This window comes from Carassius gibelio, chromosome A10 (genome assembly GCF_023724105.1).
Source record: "Carassius gibelio isolate Cgi1373 ecotype wild population from Czech Republic chromosome A10, carGib1.2-hapl.c, whole genome shotgun sequence".
Lineage (NCBI taxonomy): Eukaryota > Metazoa > Chordata > Actinopteri > Cypriniformes > Cyprinidae > Carassius > Carassius gibelio.
The window spans coordinates 8,187,660-8,209,017 of record NC_068380.1 but is presented as its reverse complement, the minus strand read 5'-3'; the positions used below and the strand labels follow the sequence as shown (position 1 = coordinate 8,209,017).

Genomic DNA, 21,358 nt, shown 5'->3' with positions numbered 1-21,358 from the left:
GATAAAAAAACTGTATAAACTAAGAAAGGAAGTTGAGCAATGGATGCTTTCAAAACCCAATGTGTCTGAGGTACAGATGACATATGATACCTTTTTAAAATTGAGTGTGGAAACAACAGAGTTGCATGAATCATTGAAACCTTTGTTACCAAATGAGGAAATGTCAAAACAAAATAAATGGTTTGAAATCGAAATGAACAGTAATACAGAAATGATAAAAAGAATTGAAGGGTGGTTGCTTGACTCCAAGGAGCAATGCAAGGTTGATGAAAATGATGGTGGTGATGATGTTGTTGATGGTGAGGTTGATAACGCTGTGCAACATACAACTGTGATCACTGATGAGATCGGTCCAAATGACAGTATTTCTAATGTTAATGAAAAACGGTGTACATCAGCTTCTTGCTCCAGCCATAGGTCTTTAAGGTCATCAACCTCCTCTGCGTACCTTAAAGCAGAGGCTGAAAGAGCCGCTCTTATTGCTAGGGCAGCTACCCTAAAAGAAAAGCATGAACTGGAGGTACAGGAGGAACAAATTAGACAAAAGAAGGAGGTGCTTGAATTGCAAAGTCAAATTGCTGCTCACACAGCGAAGGTTACGGTGCTTAAGTACAGAGGTTCTGATGTGCAAAGCTCCAGTGCACATTCTGATGGAATGAATTCATATCTGAAAAGGTCAGAGTACAAATCCTCTCTTAGATCCTCTGCTATGGAATTTGTTCCACAAAGTTCAAGCTATCATTTCAATCATCCACCAAAAGGAGGCAGTAAAGCCTCAGTGTCAATGGAAACATGTCTCAAGGATTCAAGCCATCAGTTAAATTATCCACCAAAAGGAGGCACTAAAGCCACAGTGTCAACTAAGGCACGATCTAAAGAAACCAGTTTTCAACAAGGTGGAACACAGGTTCATGCTCTGCTTCATAAACCTCAACAAACCAATCACACCACATATCATACACCGGAAACGGCTATGCTTTCCACGCAGGAGTCCATGCAGCGTGATGGTTTAGTGCAAACCAACGTGGAACAACAAAATTTTCTCACTATTATGCAAAGGCAAAACGACATCACTGCTTTGCTAGTACAGCAGCAGTCTTCACTATCATTACCCCCAAGGGATATACCAACCTTCGATGGAGATCCTCTCGAGTACAGAACATTCATTAGAGCATTTGAAAATGGAGTAGAAGGAAAGGCTGCTAGCAATCAAGATTGCTTGTACTTTTTAGAGCAGTACACCAAAGGACAACCTAAGGAGCTGGTCAAGGGCTGTCAACACATGCCACCTGAAAGGGGGTATCAAAGAGCTAAGACACTTCTTCAGAAATGCTTTGGAAATGAACAAAGAATTGCCACAGCTTACATGGAGAAAGCTCTGGGATGGTCACCAGTGAAAGCAGAAGATGTCAAGGGCTTGCAAGCCTTTGTTTTGTTTCTACGGGTTTGTTGTAATGCAATGGAGGACATTAGCTACATGACAGAGATGAATATGCCATCCAATATGCGTGCTATAATTTTGAAGCTACCATATAAACTGAGGGAAAGGTGGAGAAACACTGCTTATGACTTGCAGGAGAGGCACTGTCGTCAAGCAGGTTTCAGTGACATTGTCAGTTTTCTTGAGAGGCAAGTATCTATTGCCTCTGATCCACTCTTTGGAAATATTCAGGATGCATCCATCTTACCATCAAAATATCATGTTGGCCATAAAGTTCCCCATGTTCGCTTCAAGGGAAGGGGAAGCAGTTTTGCTACCTCTGTGGAAGCTGTTACTACTGGAAACACACATCAAGTCTTAGAAGAGAAAAATTTAACCAAGTCAACAAAGGTGACGTGTCTGCTGTGTGAGGAGGGTCACAGATTAGAGTGTTGCCCCAGACTAGAAAAGAAGCTGCACAGAGAGAAAATAGATTTTCTAAAGGTGAAAGGTGTTTGTTTTGGGTGTTTGACTGTTGGACACATGAGCAAAGACTGTCATAGACGTCTATCTTGCAAGTTGTGTAACCTGAAACATCCTACCTGCCTCCATATTCATTCAAAGGAAAAGGAAATCAAATTAGAGGACACACACCAAGAAACAAGTCATGTAGTTTCTCCTAAGACTTGTGGCCATATAGGGGCCGGTGTGCAAGACTGTGTTTTGCCAATTGTGCCTGTACAAATCAAGGCTGTAAAAGGTAGTAAGGTGTTGAAAACCTATGCATTTTTAGATCCAGGCAGCACAGCCACCTTCTGCTCTGATCGACTCATGAGGGAACTAAAGGTGAGAGGAAAAAATGCCAAGATCCTGTTGAGAACCATGAGTCAAGAAAAGTTTGTCGACAGTCATATCATCTCAGGACTGGAAGTATCTGCACTCAATAGTAATACTTTCTTTGAATTGCCTGATGTATTTACACAATATGTGATGCCTGTGACTCGTGATAACATTCCACGACAAGAAGAGCTAAGTGCCTGGCCACATTTACACTCTGTGGAAATTCCTGTCATCAATGCAGATGTGGATCTATTGATTGGAACCAACGTTTCAAAAGTAATGGAACCATGGCAAGTGGTAAACAGCAAGGATGGAGGACCTTATGCTGTCAGAACCCTATTGGGATGGGTTATTAATGGACCACTAAGAGGAGGCAATGAGACTGGAAGTAGCTACCCTACCAGTACAGTCAATCGAATATCTATTGCTAACATAGAGGAACTGTTGGTGAAGCAATATAACCATGACTTTAATGAGAAATTAACAGAGGAAAAGCCAGAAATGTCTAGAGAAGATGTCAAGTTTATGGAGATCATGAACCGTTCAGTTGAACTCTGCAATGGTCATTACTGCATGAGATTACCTTTCAGGGAGGAAAATGTTATCATGCCCAACAACCGTCATGTTGCTGAACAAAGGGCCCTCTGTTTGAAAAGGAAATTAATGAAAAATGCTACCTTTAAAGAAGAATATACTCACTTTGTGAGTGATGTCATAAATAAAGGATATGCAGAAAAGGTGCCAGAAAATCAAAGGAAAGGAAAAGAAGGAAAAGTCTGGTACGTCCCGCATCATGGCGTGTACCATGCAAAAAAGGGAACATTGCGGGTAGTATTTGACTGTGGTGCAAGCTTTAAGGGGATGTCGCTCAACAGTCAGCTACTTCAGGGACCTGATTTGACAAATTCATTGCTTGGAGTTCTGATTAGGTTTCGTCAAGAAGTTGTAGCAGTGATGGCTGATATACAGGCGATGTATCATCAAGTTAAAGTGACAAAACAGGATGTTGATTTTCTTCGCTTCCTGTGGTGGCCAACTGGCGAATTAACACAACATCTTACTGAATATAGAATGATTGTTCATCTGTTCGGTGCAATATCATCACCCAGCTGTGCCAGTTTTGCCCTAAGAAAAACCGCTGAGGACAACAGGGCAAAGTTTCCAGTACACGTGACGGACACGATCAAGCACAATTTCTATGTGGATGACTGCTTGAAGTCCCTACCTTCAGAAGCAGAGGCCATAGCCCTGGTAAGAGATCTGACAACTGTATGCCAGTCGGGGGGGTTTCGGCTGGTGAAATGGATTAGCAACAGCAGGTCAGTGTTGGAATCTATTGATATGGAAAAAAGAGCTAAAGAAGTGAAACAATTGAATCTCGACAGAGATAATCTCCCTGTCGAGAGAACACTTGGACTGCAATGGTGTGCAGAAACTGACACCTTTAGGTTCAAAATGGCAGTCCAGGAAAGACCACTGACAAGACGAGGTATCTTGTCTGTAATAAGCTCCGTGTACGATCCCATTGGATTTTTAGCACCCTTTGCTTTACCTGCCAAGTTGATGCTGCAAAATCTCTGTAGGTTGAACTGTGGTTGGGATGATCACATTTCCCCAAACTGCCAACTACAGTGGGTAGGGTGGCTAGAAGATTTAAGAAAGCTTAGTACATTTAGCATACCAAGATGCATTAAGCCAAAAGATTTTGGACCGCTTACCAGTGCCCAATTACATCACTTCTCTGATGCCAGCGAGGACGGATATGGTACAGTATCATACCTGAGGATGCAGAATGACAAGAAGAAAATTCATCTTGCCTTTATTCTAGGAAAAGCAAGAGTTGCTCCATTAAAGAAAGTGACAATCCCAAGGATGGAACTAACTGCTGCTGTGCTTGCAGTTCGAATTGATAGGATGTTGAAAACAGAATTGCAGCTGGAGTTGGAGAATTCTACTTTTTGGAGCGACAGCACAACTGTACTAAAGTACATTAGGAATGAAACAAAGCGTTTTCATACCTTTGTGGCCAATAGGATCTCAACAATAAGAGAAACCACTGCTGTTTCACAGTGGAGGTATGTTGATACAAAGCAGAATCCTGCTGATGAGGCTTCACGTGGGGTAAAAATTGAGTACCTGCTCACAGGCAGCAGATGGATCCATGGCCCAGATTTTCTTCTAAAGAATGAAAGGGAATGGCCTGTTAACATTGTGGATTCTGTCTCTGTCAGCAGTGATGACCCAGAGGTCAAAAGAGAGGCTACAGTTAATGCTGTAGTCATTAAAGATGTCCTAAATGTAACACTGTCAACACAGATGCACAGAATTCAACAAATCAGTTGATAAATTATTTCTCTTCATGGAAAAGGCTAAAGATTTCAGTTGCTTGTTTTCTACAGGTGAGAAAGATGTTGCTGCTGTTAAGTCAGAAGAGAAGAGAAATACAAGCTTCTGTGTCCAGCAGTGGACTTGATATAATTCAACAAAAGAACAAAGTGGAAAAGGAGATGCAAATATTCAGAACCACACTGACTGGTCAAATCATGTCCCCTGAAAATCTTGAAACCTCTGAAAATGCCATCATTCGATACTGTCAATTAGACCGGTTCAATGAGGAAATAACTGTTTTGAAAGAGGGAACATCTGGAGTGAAGAAAAGCAGTCATATTTACAAACTTGATCCAGTATTAGAAAAGGGGCTATTGAGAGTGGGTGGAAGGCTCAGTAGAGCAGCAATGCCTGAGGGCATGAAACATCCAGTCATTTTAGCTAAAGACCAACATATCTCCACTCTCATTCTTCGCCACATTCATGAGCAGTTAGGACATTGTGGAAGAAATCACCTGCTTTCTCGACTTCGTCAGCGGTATTGGATTACCAGTGCAAATGCTGCTGCTAGAAAGATTATTTCATCTTGCGTCATTTGTAGACGCTTTAGAGGGAGGCTGGGTGAACAAAAGATGGCAGATTTGCCAAAAGACAGAATTCAACCTGACCTCCCACCATTCACAAGTGTGGGTGTTGACTACTTCGGGCCTTTTGAAGTGAAGAGAGGCCGCAGCTTTATAAAGCGCTATGGTGTTATCTTTACCTGCATGGCCAGTAGGGCAGTGCATTTGGAAATGGCATATTCATTGGATACCAGTTCTTGCATCAATGCACTGCGCAGATTCATATCTAGAAGAGGCCAGGTATTGCACATCAGATCAGATAATGGAACTAATTTTGTTGGTACAGAACGTGAGCTAAGAGAGGCTCTGTCTGCTCTTAATCATCAAAAAATTCAAAAGGCATTACTTCAGTCAGGAGTGAAATGGAGCTTCAACACTCCTACTGCATCACATCATGGTGGAACATGGGAACGAATCATTCGTATGGTCAGACAGGTGCTGAACTCAGTCCTTCATCAGCAAAGTATGGATGATGAGGGATTACAGACTCTTTTATGTGAGGTGGAAGCCATATTGAATGACCGTCCAATCACTAAATTGTCAAATGATCCTAATGATCTGGAACCCTTGACCCCAAATCACATCCTCTTGTTGAAAGGCAAACCTGCACTCCCACCTGGGCTTTTTGAGAAGAGTGATTTATACACAAAACGACGTTGGAGGCAAGTTCAGTTCTTATCGGATCTCTTCTGGCACAGATGGATCCGGGAGTACTTACCTCTGTTACAGGAACGACAACGGTGGTCTAAGGACAAGAGAAGCTTCATCATTGGAGACATAGTCATTGTGGCAGACTCTACTGCCCCTCGTGGATCCTGGATGTTAGGGAAAGTACTGCAGACCTTTCCTGACCCACGGGGACTTGTGCGGTCTGTTAAAGTTCAGACCAAATGCAACATTCTGGAAAGACCAGTCACAAAGATTTGTCTTCTGCAAGAAGCGGGATAAAGATTGATGTATACATGGACATTATGAACTAAAAGCCCATATGTGCATGATGGATATTTTATTGGCTCCATTGTTTGTATGGTGTTTAATTGTTACATTATTATAGAGTAACAATCAGGGGCCGGTGTGTTGTAGCCAATTCTGATGTGTTATGTTTTTTGTTGGTGGTAAGTTGCATGGGGGTGACGTTCTTCCACCTGCACACTAGGGGGCATAGGCATGGCATTATGCTAGTTGTGGAGGCTATATGATTAAGACACAGGTGAGCCAGAGGTAGGACGATCAGGAGAAGCCACATAGTTTTTCAACCGTGCATGCGTGCAGGTGTGGTTTGATCATGTTCAGCTATTGGCACTATGTTTAATGTTGTATATGGATGAGCTCAATTGACATCAGTAATGCAAGCAGCAGTGTTTGTAAGTAATTATATTCTTCATTGAATAAAGTGTTAATCGAGTGCCATGGGAGACCTGATTTCTTGCACCATTACGCGTTGGAGACGACTTCAAATTCCCTCAAATGTTTTTTTTGTGGTACGATCGCCATTACATTAATTATAGGAAATATGAAACAGCAGCTGTTATCATAAAAAAGCTTTTTTTAATCTTAATCTAATCTGTAATAATGTGACCAGTGCAAGCTACATTTTATTTTTTTGCCACAACTTGACCGTGTAGCTGGAAGTAACAGCGTACAAACAGAACTGTTCAATCAGCTTTATTATTTTAAACATGGAGTAAACTCAGTAAGTTGCTAAGAGCTATCAAATGAAGTTTTATTGATCTTGTGAAAACTGATAACCTGTGGCTCTCAGCTTTAAAAGCATTAATACTTATGAATTGTTCAACTTTTTCATATTTGTGTTTGGGTTAGAAAATAAACTAGATCAAGAAAGCTGACGCAAATGAAATACAACATGAAATGTTATAAAAGGCACATATTAGCAAAAATAAGACATAAATAAAACAATTCCAGATCAAGTAACATACTACTAACATTTCTTTGGCTTCCTATTAGAAAGATTCTGTCTGAATTGATCTCAGCTACTACATGCTCTGAAGTGGTAGTGTTTATATATATATATATATATATATATATATATATATATATATATATATATATATATATATATATATATGAAACAATGTAACATTTATCTAACCACTGCTTATTTAACAGCATGATATTGTACATATTTCCTGGCTGGTCCTATAGAAGTACCATAAAATCCACTGAAAAGATACTTTAACAAGAGAAAGAGCATTATGTGTCTTGGGGAGTGCTATAAATGTCTATAGGAGAACTATATTCCTCTTGTTCTGTAATGCATTAGGACACAGAGGAAATAGGATTGTGTGGGGAGCCCATCTGGGTCAGAACTTTGTCTAGCCACTGCAGCGGCCCGTGCAGGTGGATTTCTATCCAGCAGGGGGTACTGGTGACGTCCTGACGGTGGTATTCTGCTCCCCAGCCCTGGGAAGAGGACAGATTTCATTCTCAATCATTGGGCGTGTCTGCTACAACTAAAGCAGCAAACAAGTTTAAAAGCAAATCAACAACAATATTATAAAAATTTTAAAATATAAAATTAATGCATGCAAATCATTTCCAATTGTCCTGTAGCAAAATGAATTGCAAAAAAACCTACAACTCTTCCACTTCATAATTTAACAGAAATATTTCACAATTTGTAGTTTTTTTGTTTGCATACATACAAATCAGACGGAATATTGCATGTGTCGTATCAGACAGTAACTGGAAAACTCTAGAGCTATGGGATCCACAGTGTGTTTTGGCAGAGCAAGAGCCATAAAATAGTAAGCCAGAGATTAGAATAACTACCTATCATGTTTGCATAGCAACACATAGAAGATATTCTATTTGGAAGTGCTAAACACCTCTGCTGTTAGCTTGTGAATGACGTTGATGCTCTTTCTGTATTGTGATAATGCTAAACAGCACCTTTCAACCATACTGTTGGTTAATAAGCTTGACAACAGAATCTTATTTAAAAACTGCATATTATTCTATTCATATTTAGAATAAACTATAAAAGTTGATTTTTGGATTTTAAAAGAAAATTTTTTATTCTATGCTTGGGTACCGAGAATCAGTTCTTTTATTCCCAGTGTAGATAACTATTCCCAGTGTAACTAGTGACTCTAATGAGTTGGTTCTTTTGCTGGTGGTAGGCAGGGTGTTGCTATGCTGTTTCAGGTGGCTGCTAGGGTGTTAACATGACCTTTATTAGCCGCTCATGATGGACAACATATTCCGTATAAACCTCTTACCTTGACAAAGCTCATCCTGATGGTGCACATCTTGGTAAGTTCATACACCACCTCGAAGCCATGATTTACCGACTGAGACAGCAGCTGGGCAAACAGCTGGTTGTTGAAGATCTTCAGGCTGCATCCACTCGGGATCTTGCAGACAGTGGTGGGATGGAAACCGTGCTGGTAGTTACAGTTCCGACTCTGTACGAAAATACTGCTGTCACTCAGACACTCTGCGTACACCTCCCCTCCGACGTAATACAAGTGCACACCTAAAACAAAAGAGGAAAAAAAAAATGCACATTTATCGTTTTAAGTCATAAACATGTACCTGGAATGTACTTGTATCTTACTTAATGCACATTCCTGATCTTGTCACTTTAAAAAATGTATATAATTGTTTCAAATGTTCTTTTTCTTAAAGAGCTTTCTGAATCTACTGGCATCACTAAACCAATAGTCAAGAAGTTATTTTTGTAAATTGTTTTTTTACAAGTCATTATTTTAGTAAACTTGTGTTCAGTCTTGTTCTATTCTACGATGTAAACAGTTACTTTATTACACAACAGAAATACGTTTTGTTTGTTCTCATACATTTAATTTCCATAATAATAAAATTTTCTTGAAAACAAAGTCAGATTTAGGTGTGTAATCGCCAACCTAGAATTATGAATTCACTATAGACAGATACCATAAGCATTTAAGACACATCATTAGCTAAAATGAACTATTATAGCATTTCTGTTAATTAAAATAAAGTTGGAAAAAAATCAAATATAAATATTAGATGAAAAACAAAATAAATGTAAATGCTGCCTTGGCATCTAACTGAAATACATTTAAGATGAAGCACTCAATTGACTAAGTGCAAATAAATAAAAACTAAAACTGAAGTACAAATAAATTTAACTTATACAGAAATACATTAAACTTAAATAGTAGTATTAAAAAAGGCACAAAAAATGATTGAAAATCTAACTCAAATTAAAATATAAACTGAAAAAAAAAAGCTCATTGATAATATTTATAAAAAGTATAACAGTATATAAATAATGCTAAAACAACAGGTCCTTTAACAGCTTAACATCGTTAGCACAAGCACAAAGTTCACACATAAAACAGTATATCCACATTTGAACTTGGTAAATCCCAGAAACCATTATCCACAAACCCAGCATTCATCACGTTTTATCACGTGCCAAGCGGAAACCTTAATAATCTCCACTCTCCTGAAGCATCCCAACCTGGATTTTGTCATTGTCCTTGGCGCTCTTCCCACCAGGATCTCTCACACAAGCAGATAGAACTCACACTTGGCCTCCGTCCATCTGTGTGTATGTGTGCATATTTCTCCCTGTCACTGCTGTAACTTATGACAACACTTAATGTCTTTCCAACACTGGCACGGTGACGCTCATCTAGTGCCCTGAGAAAAGCCAACATTTGGATAATGTGGACTCTATCAGTCTCGCTGGCTTTCTGAAGTGCAGTGTTGACTGGAAAGCACTATCTGGTGCAATAAAACAGTGTCCAGCAACTGGTAATTTTTTCTTTTTATTGCTTTCTCTTGGAACTTAATCAACTCATGGAAGACATTATCAGCAGCTTGGTTTTCTCAGAACAACTGAGTGTCCTGTCTTTTTTCTGATACAAAAAACCTCATCAAACACAAAAATAGAAGAAAAAAAAAGAAATGTAAAACTTGAAACAAACCTTTGCCTATGTGTCTGCGAGTGTGTTCAATTGTGGAGTTTCGGTTGACGTTGGATAGTAATCCGAGGCAGAAGCGGTTCTTGTTGTTGGAGGGGTCCGTGAAGCCGTCCACGAGGATGCTCCTGGAAGAGGCATGGAACGTCTCACCCACCCTGTTGTTTAGTTCATAATACGCCACTGAACACCAGTATTCTGGTTCCTCATAACACACTGGCCTCAAGTCTAGAAAAACAATATAATGTATCATATCTCACCATATTATGTACCATATTCATGATGCATTTTAATTAGAAATAATGTCATCATCATTATTAAACACTTTCATTGTTTGGACACACCAGATTGGTTTTATTTTTCTCAAGGTTTAAATAAAAGTTTTAATCTTCTTAAAATGTTTTTAATTAGAAATTAGATTTATATGCAAATATAAATAGAGATTAATAAATTCAAAATAGGGGTGAATCCGCGGTAAATTCCCTCAGGTGCGTGATTTCACATAGAGCAGCTGTTACTACACAGAGCCGTTGTTAACTGAGAAGATGCGCAAATCCACTTCATTTTCAGCGTTTATTTGCGCAGCTTCTCAGTTAACAACGGCTCTGTGTAGTAACAGCTGCTCGATGTGAAATCACACACCTGAGGGAATTTACCGCTGATTAGAGAACCGGCTTTACTGACGAGATGCACATTAACAATCGGCCGATCGTGATCGGAGCACCGCTAATTAAAAATTTACTTGAATTTGTTTTAAACCAATAGGTTAAGGCTTGCTAACACCAAGAACAATAACTATATGACACATCCACACCGATACATGAAAATGTTGATTTTAAGCGCTAGCTGCAGTTTTGTCATTTGCAGCTTTAAATACTCAGGGTCTTTAAAGTCGGGTGGATTTTGATTGGCTCATTGTCAATGTTATATCAATTGTTTAACATTTTTGACACTACATCATTGTTTAACATTTTTGACACTACATAACTATTTTTCATATTTTATTTTTATTCTAAAATGAATTATTTTAGTACTTTTTAAATAACTTTTTTTCTAATCTTTCAATTTAGCTGCATTTTTTTTAGTAATTCAATGTATTTTATTTATTTCAATTATTTGCCAAGTGAATATTTCTGTATAATTTTAATTTAAAGCTCGAGTTTTCATCTAATATTAACATTTTCAGTTTTATTTCAATAAAAAAAATTTTTCAACATTTTTAGTTACCAATAACAACATAAATGAGGTGTGTTCAAAGCTTTTGCACATTTCAATGTACATTAAGCACAGTAAGTATATTTAGTCAAGTGTCCCACCTCTATGCGGGGCTGACAGAATGAGTTTATTGGGGTTGGAGGTCTCTCCAGGTTTCACATCCTCAGATGGAGTGGTCTCCATTATACTGTAGGGTGGTGGAGGCGTCTCTGCTGTGAATGACCAAGATGATTGTATAAATGTATGCAACTCGCTGGCACTATACTTAAATGAAAGGGTTAGTTCACTCAAAAATGAAAATGATGTCATTAATGACTCACCCTCATGTCATTCCAAACCTGTAAGACCTCCGTTCATTTTCGGAACACAGTTTAAGATATTTTAGATTTAGTCCGAGAGCTCTCTGTCCCTCCACTGAAAATATATGTACGGTATACTGTCCATGTCCAGAAAGGTAAGAAAAACATCATCAAAGTAGTCCATGTGACATCAGAGGGTCAGTAAGAATTTGTTGAAGCATCGAAAATACATTTTGGTCCAAAAATAAAAAAAAATACGATTTTATTCAGCATTGTCTTCTCTTCCAGGTCTGTTGTGAGTGCGTTCACTACGCTGTAGATGTATGATGCTGCTGACATGTTTTCTGGTGCGCCCAATAACATAGATAACCCGTTAGTAGCGTCTTACGACAGCAGCGTCACTGCAGTCTTGTGAACACGCTCACAACAGAAACGGAAGAGTAGACAATGCTGAATAAAGTCATAATTTTTGGACCAAAATGTATTTTCGATGCTTCAACAAATTCTAACTGACCCTTTGATGTCACATGGACTACTTTGAAGATGTATTTACTACCTTTCTGGACATGGACAGTATACCAAAGATGAACGGAGGTCTTATGGGTTTGGAACGACATGAGGTTGTCATTAATAACATAATTTTCATTTTTGGGTGAACTAACCCTTTAAGATTCAAAACTTCCAATAAAACACTTGAGAAATCACTGCTACTGAGTGTCCATTTGTTGTACCTGTAATTTGGAAGGGGCTCCCAGTGTCAGTGGCACTGCTGGGGGAGTTGGGGTAGCTGTGTGCAGTCGGGGACTGGTTTAAAGAGCTAGATGGAGATGAAGAGAATGAGCTACAGGGCATCACAGGGAAGGAGTCTGGGTAAGTGGCATTTTGGGGCATGAGAGGCTCGTTGTGTAGGGAAGCATTCCGGAACTTTGCCAACAAGCTGTGCTGGGGATTGAACTCACTGTGGCGTGGCACAAGGACCGGAGGTAGAACTGTTTAGAAAAAGAAAAAAAGTAAGAACACAACTTACAGATCCATAAAGCAATAATATGTAAAAAAAATAAAAGTGGTTTGTGTATCGATCTCTACCTGGTGTCTCCACACGGCGGTAATGGTATGGATTGATGCAGATCTCCTTTTGTTTAGAGCCGAAAGGAAACTCGCAGCAGTCCAGTGCTTTGAGCTCATGGTGGGACTGAAGATCCGGCCAGCGCCACACTCTGCAGTAGATAACATGCGGCAGACCTTTACGATGGGACACCTGGAGCCTTCCATCCAGGGATCGAGGGATAGTAACACATTTACTGGGCTGGCCAGGAGAGCTCAGAGCCTTTTCCAGTTCCTCCATGGCCCCTTTCTTCTTCTTGAGTTTCTTTACGAGGGAATCCACAGCTTTTTCTGCCCACTTTTCCTCCTCATCTCCTTGTTTCCAGCCCAGCAACCTTTTCACAGCTGGACTAGTGAAGGAGAAGAGGGATGTGATGGATGTGGTGGAGTGCATCATGGGATGGGGCGACACCAGGGACTGGATTTTTCTCAAAGCTTGGGGCAGATCTCTTTTAACTCACTCCAACCCAGGAGCCTCAGTTTATTCCTCTACAGACAAGATACAGGCGGGTATAGAATAAACCCCCTGACAGTGATTTTTCGTCAGGCAGTCAGACGTTTTTTATCTGGTGAAAGAAACAAAGCAGCAAGTCAGAATTGCATTAATAAAATTATAATTGAATTTGCATTCAATTAATTAATTGCTGTTAATTTCAAATTACTTAACATTTTTAAAAGTTATCCAATTATTTTACATTTTAAACTTTTACATTTTAAACTTTTAAATTAAGCTTTAATTAGTTAGACTTGAATTAACATTAAAAAAATGATTTAAATCAGTACAAATGAAAAGTTAAAAAATATGGACATAATCATATAACTATTTACATTGTGGTCAAATAAATCTTTTTAACTTTACACAAATGAAAAAAATACTTTTTGCATCATGGTTATGTGAATTAGTGACAAATTGTCGTTTGATGTCAAGAAAAAAAAGACAAACAATGCTAAAATCTAAATGAGTATTAAGCTAAATGGCTTCATTTTCTTTAAGCAAAATATAATTTCTTGCTTCTTATTATTTTGGGTTGAAATTTGACATGGTTGTTTTCTTTCGTGAGATTCGCCCTATTTGGGTGTATTTTACTGATGCAAAAACTAAATTTTCCTAAGCAGATCTTAAGATCTTATCCTGAAGCACATCTGTGCATGCTGGGATTTATGAATTAATGGTGAGTTATTGTTTTTGTCAACAAAGTGTTTCTCACTGGACCTCATTCGTCCTCTCCTTCTCTTGCTGAAGCTTTCTGATGCAGAATACGATCTGCTAAAAATCAATGCCGTTTGAGCATTTGAAACCAGAGATGCATGCTTCCAGCTTTGGCTAGACTAGTCAAATAATAGCTTCTGAAAATATTACTGCATGCTATACTAGAGGTGTTAACACACCCCAAACAAAATAAAATAACCAAAGGAGAAAATGAGGCCATATAGGACTAAAGGCGATGCATGAAATCATGCTTTGGTTTCAAATAAGCACAGGCAGGCAGATCAGTTGAGGGTGAATTAATCTGCTCTGTTCTCAAAGGCAGTGTGTCCTTATGAAACTGGCGTCTGGAAGTCTGAGTGCTGAGATAGGCTTAATCACCTAACTCCCCCGCAAACGCGCATACACATCCTTCCCATCAACCTCACTTTGTTTTTGTTTTTTGCGTCAAGAAATGCTTTAATGTTAAATTTAGCACTTATTTAAAAACCATTCTAGGTGTAATAACTGTCACGTCGTATCTCTATAAAGTAGCATCGTTAAACAGCAAGTGGCATCCCAAACAACGCATACATTTAAGCAGCCTATCTTGTTAAAACGGTCTAATGTTACATGCAAGAAGTTTCAACGTGAGAAAAAAAAGTAAAGTGTGACAAAATAAAAATAAAAAGTTAAAACACAGACACTTGTCAGGACCTGTTCTCATAGTTTAGAAAAGTTGTCTTTTTTAAATCCTGAAATAAATGCTACACAATATCAAAAGTGCTATTTAACACGTTTTATTCCTTACCTTAATGTGCCGAGTCGAAAAACGATCAGAGTTGTCGGGTAATTCCGCGAAACAGCCGAGCGCTGAATCTCGCGCCGACTGGAGGTGTACAGCGCGCGTGTTTGGATGGACCGAGAGCAGCGGCGTCAGTCTGACTGGAGCCTCAGCGCCTTCGTGCGGAATTCATCCGCAGCTCCTGGAACTCTCCCAGGACGTCAGACACACTGGGCTCATCCCATTCAAAGAGACTCACTCACAGGCCTTTTGTTGAGAGAAAACAGGCCATTGTGGGCAGCAGCCTTTCACTTTTAATTCATTTTTAGGGTCAGGTGACAAGTGTGGCCAGTTGTTTTCCCTTTTACAGGAAGTGATGCACCTTTTTGACCGAGGTTGTAAAGTGAAAGATAAGTTTTCCTGACTTTTTTCAGCCTAATTTTCAAGAGCGCTAATTATTCGGATACTTTCAAGCTGTCAACCTTACAAAGGAATTCCTGCTAGAATTTGGAAAGAAAAAAATCGGTTGAGGTTCATGTAACGTTAGCGCGACCCAAACTGTAGTTTGATGACTGCCATTTAAATATTAGTTATACGTAAATACATAACGAAAGTAATAAATAGTAAGAGTAGTACTTTAGTCAACGTGCGACCAGATTTTTTTTCGGTTACGCAGAAAACGCTGTTGCTATGGTAACCTTAAGGGAACACAACCTATGATAACGAACGCCTTCTCATTAACTTGTAGGATAACCTCACATTCGCGGATACTAAAAGGTTGTTTGTGTGCCCTGTAGAACAATATGTTATATATACTTATGTTTTAAAAAATAAGTACGTCTCAGTGTCAGTTGACATCGCCCAACCTTTTGTTTCGCCATCCTTTGAGGGGTCTTAATTAGGTGGTCTATCCCACACAACTCGTAACCTGCTAATTTCAACGCTAAATATGGGACGCTGGAATTAAAAGGTAGGCTATTTTATTTAATAATTTAGACGAAGTAAAAAAAAAAACTAACAGGTGTTCATAATTTAAAAAGCATGCTCTATTCTCTGTGAAGACATACGAGATATATTTTAACACTTGAACAGTATAAGCTTGTTTAAATTAAAATATAAAATAAAAAAAGTTTCAGTGCTAGATTGGCGGAGTGCCAAATCGTTTATCGATAGCTCTACTTTTCGTGCGCTCCTCGGCGCGGATGGATACATTTCGATTGTGTGCATACAGTGACTTGTCTAGTTAATGACGCAAGCCAGGATGGCGACAGAGAGTCTAGAAGTTTGACATTTTCACAGTTTACAACAACTGCAGGGGAACGTAACAATACTCCCAATAATGACAGCTCGCATATCTAGTGCTCTATTTGATCAAATGAGTTTGACAGGGGGAATTCGCTTCCAATGAAAGTGCACCGCAAAAGGATCCTCTTCAATCAAGTTGAACAAGATCATATTATGTTATTGACGAGGCTCTATTATATTTAGGGCGGGGAAAATGCAATACATCAATAGCTTCTTAAATCACTGATGTAAAAAAAATGTGTCAGTATAAAATATTGAAAAATGCCCTTAAGAGTGGCTGACAAGATACAGGGGCTAAATTAGAACAAATGCCTTCCTGGTGGAGAGAAAGGGAGGGCAAACAGGATACTCTCTCCAGGGTGCAGAGCAGCCCATTGAGTAAACCACATTAAAAAAGCACTGAGTACATGCCAGACCATTGACCATTTCAGTCGGTCAACTGTGTTTAAACCTTATATGAATGGGATGAGCTTGTTAAAAATGGATTTGAAGGCACTGATATTAAACATTCAGTTAAATGTACACTACTTTCATTTCTTGTAAAAATGGAAATCATGCTCAGAAATGATTATTTGATGTTCTGCATTCAAATCTTTTTTTTTTTTTCAAATAAGCATGATTGACCAAAAAAATTAAAAACATAAAAATACTATATATATATATATTTGATCCTTTACCTTCATTTGTTTCTATGAAACATTTTCAAATTAGTTGCATATGCAGAAACCCTAACTGATTATACTTTTTTTTTAATTATTATTTGGCTAAGAACCATCTGCCTCTTTTTCAAACCGAAACTTAATACAGTATGTAAAACAAAAGATGGAAATGGCAGTATAACATAAAAACAAAACAAAAGGACAATCCCCTTATGTGGTCATGGCACAGTCAGTCATAATATAATGTCAATGCTGTTCACCAACTGTGTTCACAGTGCACTCATTTGTGGCAATGGGGTGTAAGTTTAACCATTGGCCCCCTTTAGCTCACGAACAGCACACTAGCAGTAACAAGAGCTACTGAGTTTTTCTCTCAGACTCCAGCCTCCAGGCACCAGTAAGGTAACGCAGTCTGATTAAAACTAGATCCCGACCCATCTGTAGCCAACTCCAGAACGGCACCAACTTTGACCCTAAAATGTGCCATAAAACAAGTCTTCATTACCTCACAGAGGAAATCACATTCATTTTTCTGACATATACTAAAAATAGTTTTAATTGCCTACATGCAATTTAAATGCAATTATATTTCAAATCTGCCAGCACAAACCTTCGATCTCTGTCCAGTTAACAGCAACTTCTACTACAGGGATTTCAAAACACTGAGCAATGAAGAGAAGCTCCACATCAAAAGCCCTGCAAGGATAAGAACATTAATTAAAAGGTTAAAATTGAAACAATTATAACAATAACATGTAAGAAATGAAAGATTCAAATTTAAAAAGGTTTAAAATTACTTTATCTAAAAAGTGCTTTTTGGAATTGGTGCTGTGTGCAAAAGTTGCAGAGATGCTTTGATACACTCTTACCAGCGTTCCACATGCAGACTGGAGAAGGTTTTCAAGGCAGCTTCACGAGTGAAGAGCTTAAAACCACATTGTGTGTCTTGAATCCCTCTCACACAGAAGAACCACACCAGGAAGTGGAATCCGTACATCAGGAACGTTCGGAACAGAGACCGCTGTCACAAGAAGAATGAAAACGCAAACGTATTGACAATTTTCTCATGAACATAAACTTTTATACTCCAGTAGTTCGATATTTTGAGAAACATTGTTACCTGAGCCACTGATTCTTTTTCCAGGTGAGCTCTGGAACCACAGGAGATCACCATGTTATCCTGCATGGAAACATGAGAAAGAGAAAAGTTGTGAGTTTTTCAGAGGTCTCTTGGCAAGGAAAGGTCTGTTGGTAATCTGATAACCGTATCTCCTGGCTAAGCTTCAAACAGATTTAATCCACATACCACCCAGATATGGGCAATATCCCGCCTGTCTAGTTTTATTTACAAAAAGTGGAGTCTCACAGGCTTCTCATTGATGCTCTCAAGACCTTCTTCAACATTTTCAATGTCTGCAAATTTAGTCGCTCCGTCTGCATCAGCCATAAGAATGAGCCGTCCGCGACAGCTTAGAGTTCCCTGAGTAAATATAAACACAATAAGAAAGAAACAACAATCAACTAATTTATTACCTAAGTGGGTGCAAAATAAGGCTTTTAGCTGAGATTGAGCATATATTTGAACTTCTTCAGGCATCAAGCCATATAACTGATTAATTAGTGTGTTTGTTCATATTCCCAGCTGAGTGAGTCTTTCTTCAGATTTAAACTGAAATGTGGATATCGCACAAGAAGAACTAAGTGTTTTTGTACTGTTACCATTCTCACTGCACCGCCTTTTCCACGGTTCTTCACCAGTGTCAAAACTCTCACTTTTTGCGCTCCATACTTCTTTGTGTATTTCATGGCAACCTGAGGATACAAGCATTCAATTTGAAAACATGCACAGTAACTATTTTATTATTGTTGTTTGTAATAAATAAATTATATATATATATATATATGTAAGAGAAGTACCTCTGTAGTTTTGTCTTTGCTGCCATCATCTACCACAATAACTTCATAGGTGAATGTTGGATTCTTCTTCTGTAAAATCAACAAGAAGGTTGATTTTATTCATTTTTTTATTTTATGATTTCATGTCGAGTGTAACTTCAGTTACAGCACTGCCCTCTAGTGGTGGAACACACAAACAGACTATTGAACAACTGGTCTGCACAAGAGGATCCGAAAAAATTCATTTCTGGATTCCAAAATGAACTCACACATTTATTGATATTATACTTTATATTTTGTAAGTACATATGTAACAGAACAATCACAGATATTTTAATCAGAAAAACCGAACTTAGCCATTGAGTCATTTAAATCAATTAAATACTGTACCTGTCTTTTCTCCAGGTAGTCCATGGCTTCATCCATCATAACAGGCACTGTGATAGGACAGAGATATGCATTAACAATATACATTCTCTTATTTCCAAGAGCATATTAATGATCTTGAGCCATAAGGATCCAGTAGGGATGCTAACCCAAAATTATATACATTGGTGGTCAAAAGTTTGGAATAATTAAGATTTTCTCACGCTCACCAAGGTTTCATTTATTTGATCAAAAGTACAGTATTATGAAAACATAAATTAAAAATCTGTTTTCTATTTCAATATATTTTAAATGTAGTTTATTCCTTTGATGGCAAAGGTGAATCTTCCAGATCATTACTCCAGTCTTCAGTGTCACATGATCCTTCAGAAATCATAACAGTTGTGTTGCTCAATATTTTTGTTGAAACTGTGATGCAAATAAATAAATAAACAAAATGCTTTTATTTATTCATCTAAGAATCCTGCAAAAAATTCAGCTTTGCTATAAAAAAAAAAAATTAGTTTTAAAATGTATACAATTAGAAAGAGATATTTTTTTTAACCCCAAAATGTTTGTCCATCCATCATAAAAAGTTATCCACATAGGTTTTATAAAGGCATTCAGATGCAAAGCGCTTGCTGCATTCACGTTTGTGTAATAAAAAAAAAAATCTCAAATCTTCAAAATCTCGACCAACATTCACTGCCATTATAAAGCTTGACAGTTTTAAATATAACTCTGATTGTATTTATCTGAAATAAATAAGAAAAACAAAAATTATATACACCAAGGATGGCTTGAGGGTGAGTACATTTCTAAAACTTCTAAATTATCTAAGCTAACAGAGTGTGTTAAAAATGTAAAAGATTGGATGACCAAAAAACAGTACATAGAATCGTGTAGATTACAATTAGCAAATAGACGGATGTACTGTTACTTCCTCTACAGTCAGAAATCTGGGTGTTATATTAGACAGCAACTTGTCTTTTGAAAACCGTATTTCCCACGTTACAAAAACTGCATTCTTCCATCTTAGAAACATTGCCAAGCTACGAAACATGTTACCTGTTTCTGATGCAGAAAAGCTAGTTCATGCATTTATGATCTCTAGACTGGATTATTGTAATGCACTGCTAGGTGCTTGTCCTGCTTCTTCAATAAACAAGCTACAGGTAGTCCAAAATGCAGCAGCTAGAGTCCTTACCAGGTCAAGAAAATATGATCATATTACCCCTCTCTGCACTGGCTACCTATTAAGTTCCGTATCAGTTTCAATTATCATTACTTACCTATAAGGCCCTGAATGGTTTAGCTCCTGCGTACCTAACTAGTCTTCTATCACGCTACAATCCATCACGCTCCCTAAGGTCTCAAAACGCTAAAAGAGCTAGAGCTTTCTCACATTTGACTCCCAAACTCCGGAATAGCCTTCCTGATAATTTTCTGTAAAGTTGCTTTCTAATGATTTGTATCGTAAAAAGCGCTATACAAATAAAAAAAAAAGAAAGAGTAAATGATGGCATAATTTGCATTTTTGGATGAACTATCCTTTTAAGATAGTTATTTTAAAAACATTTTATAAACCTTAATTACTCCAAACCTTTAACCATCAGTTTCTACATATAACTGCATATACCATCAAAACAACTCACATCTGAGTTCCTCGTTGTATGACGGAACAACCACAGACAGCTCCAGCGATGGAGGGTCCATCAGACTGGGAAAAGACTCCTCCTTGCCATCTGCAGTCAAGAAGTGTTTCTCCTTCTCATGTCGAGTCTGATCTACAGTCTTAGCACTGACATGTAGTATGACAACAACCTGAAGACAACAACAGGTGTGACACAAGGGACTAACTTGTTCAACTGGACGAATTGGTGAAGCTCAAAGAAAGTGTCACTTATATATGCACAAGTATTTCAAAAACAAACATTTTCTTTCATAAAAACTGCTTTGTAAAACTTGTTTTACAAAATAACAAATCAACAAGAGCAATAATAAAAAATAAAAACAAAGAACAACCCTAATATAATATAAAGATGTATAAACACATATGAAAATGCTAATGATAAAAATGATATAAATGTACCAATAGTAAGACGATCAGCGACAGGATCATCGAATACTGCAATAAGTCATAATAAGAGAAATCCATCATCCGTGTCCCAGTAAACATTGCACTGTAGGGAAGCCGTCAGCAGTGTATAGCTAAACTACCCTACTGACGCATACAGAGCTGCCTTAAAACGAGCCTTTCGGCGACTTCGCAAGGCGGGACAAACATGAATGGGTGTTGTACTAAATTACGGAATAAATAGTTACATCTCCATTGTTGTACTTTACTTCCAGTCACACAGAAACACCTATGCGGATGTTGTCATTACGAAACACATCATCAC

At 38.2% G+C, this 21,358-nt stretch overlaps 3 protein-coding genes across 4 annotated transcripts; 1 reads left to right on the top strand and 2 right to left on the bottom strand.

Annotated features, from left to right (window-relative positions):
• The first annotated feature begins 608 nt into the window (after window positions 1-608).
• Window positions 609-7,143, top strand: LOC128021049 (uncharacterized). The gene has a single exon (XM_052607926.1). It carries the CDS (start codon window positions 656-658, stop codon window positions 4,601-4,603), a length of 3,948 nt encoding a protein of 1,315 aa, XP_052463886.1. The 5' UTR covers window positions 609-655; the 3' UTR covers window positions 4,604-7,143.
• On the bottom strand, window positions 6,862-16,015 carry LOC128021051 (mothers against decapentaplegic homolog 9-like). Of its 2 annotated transcripts, none has more exons than XM_052607934.1 (7): window positions 14,758-16,015; window positions 12,743-13,326; window positions 12,388-12,645; window positions 11,459-11,569; window positions 10,149-10,370; window positions 8,451-8,707; window positions 6,862-7,632 (listed from the first exon to the last, which is right to left on the bottom strand). In XM_052607934.1, exons 2-7 carry the CDS (start codon window positions 13,155-13,157, stop codon window positions 7,489-7,491), a joined length of 1,407 nt encoding a protein of 468 aa, XP_052463894.1. In that variant the 5' UTR covers window positions 13,158-13,326; window positions 14,758-16,015; the 3' UTR covers window positions 6,862-7,488. The 2 variants fall into 2 exon arrangements, with proteins under 2 accessions (XP_052463894.1, XP_052463895.1); XM_052607935.1 differs by having other exon boundaries at window positions 11,459-11,566.
• Window positions 16,016-16,171: 156 nt separating this feature from the next.
• On the bottom strand, window positions 16,172-21,354 carry LOC128021052 (dolichyl-phosphate beta-glucosyltransferase). The gene is made up of 10 exons (XM_052607936.1): window positions 21,049-21,354; window positions 20,612-20,780; window positions 18,981-19,027; window positions 18,612-18,680; window positions 18,414-18,506; window positions 18,061-18,174; window positions 17,815-17,874; window positions 17,564-17,715; window positions 17,305-17,390; window positions 16,172-17,167 (listed from the first exon to the last, which is right to left on the bottom strand). Exons 1-10 carry the CDS (start codon window positions 21,133-21,135, stop codon window positions 17,052-17,054), a joined length of 993 nt encoding a protein of 330 aa, XP_052463896.1. The 5' UTR covers window positions 21,136-21,354; the 3' UTR covers window positions 16,172-17,051.
• Between the last annotated feature and the right edge of the window lie 4 nt (window positions 21,355-21,358).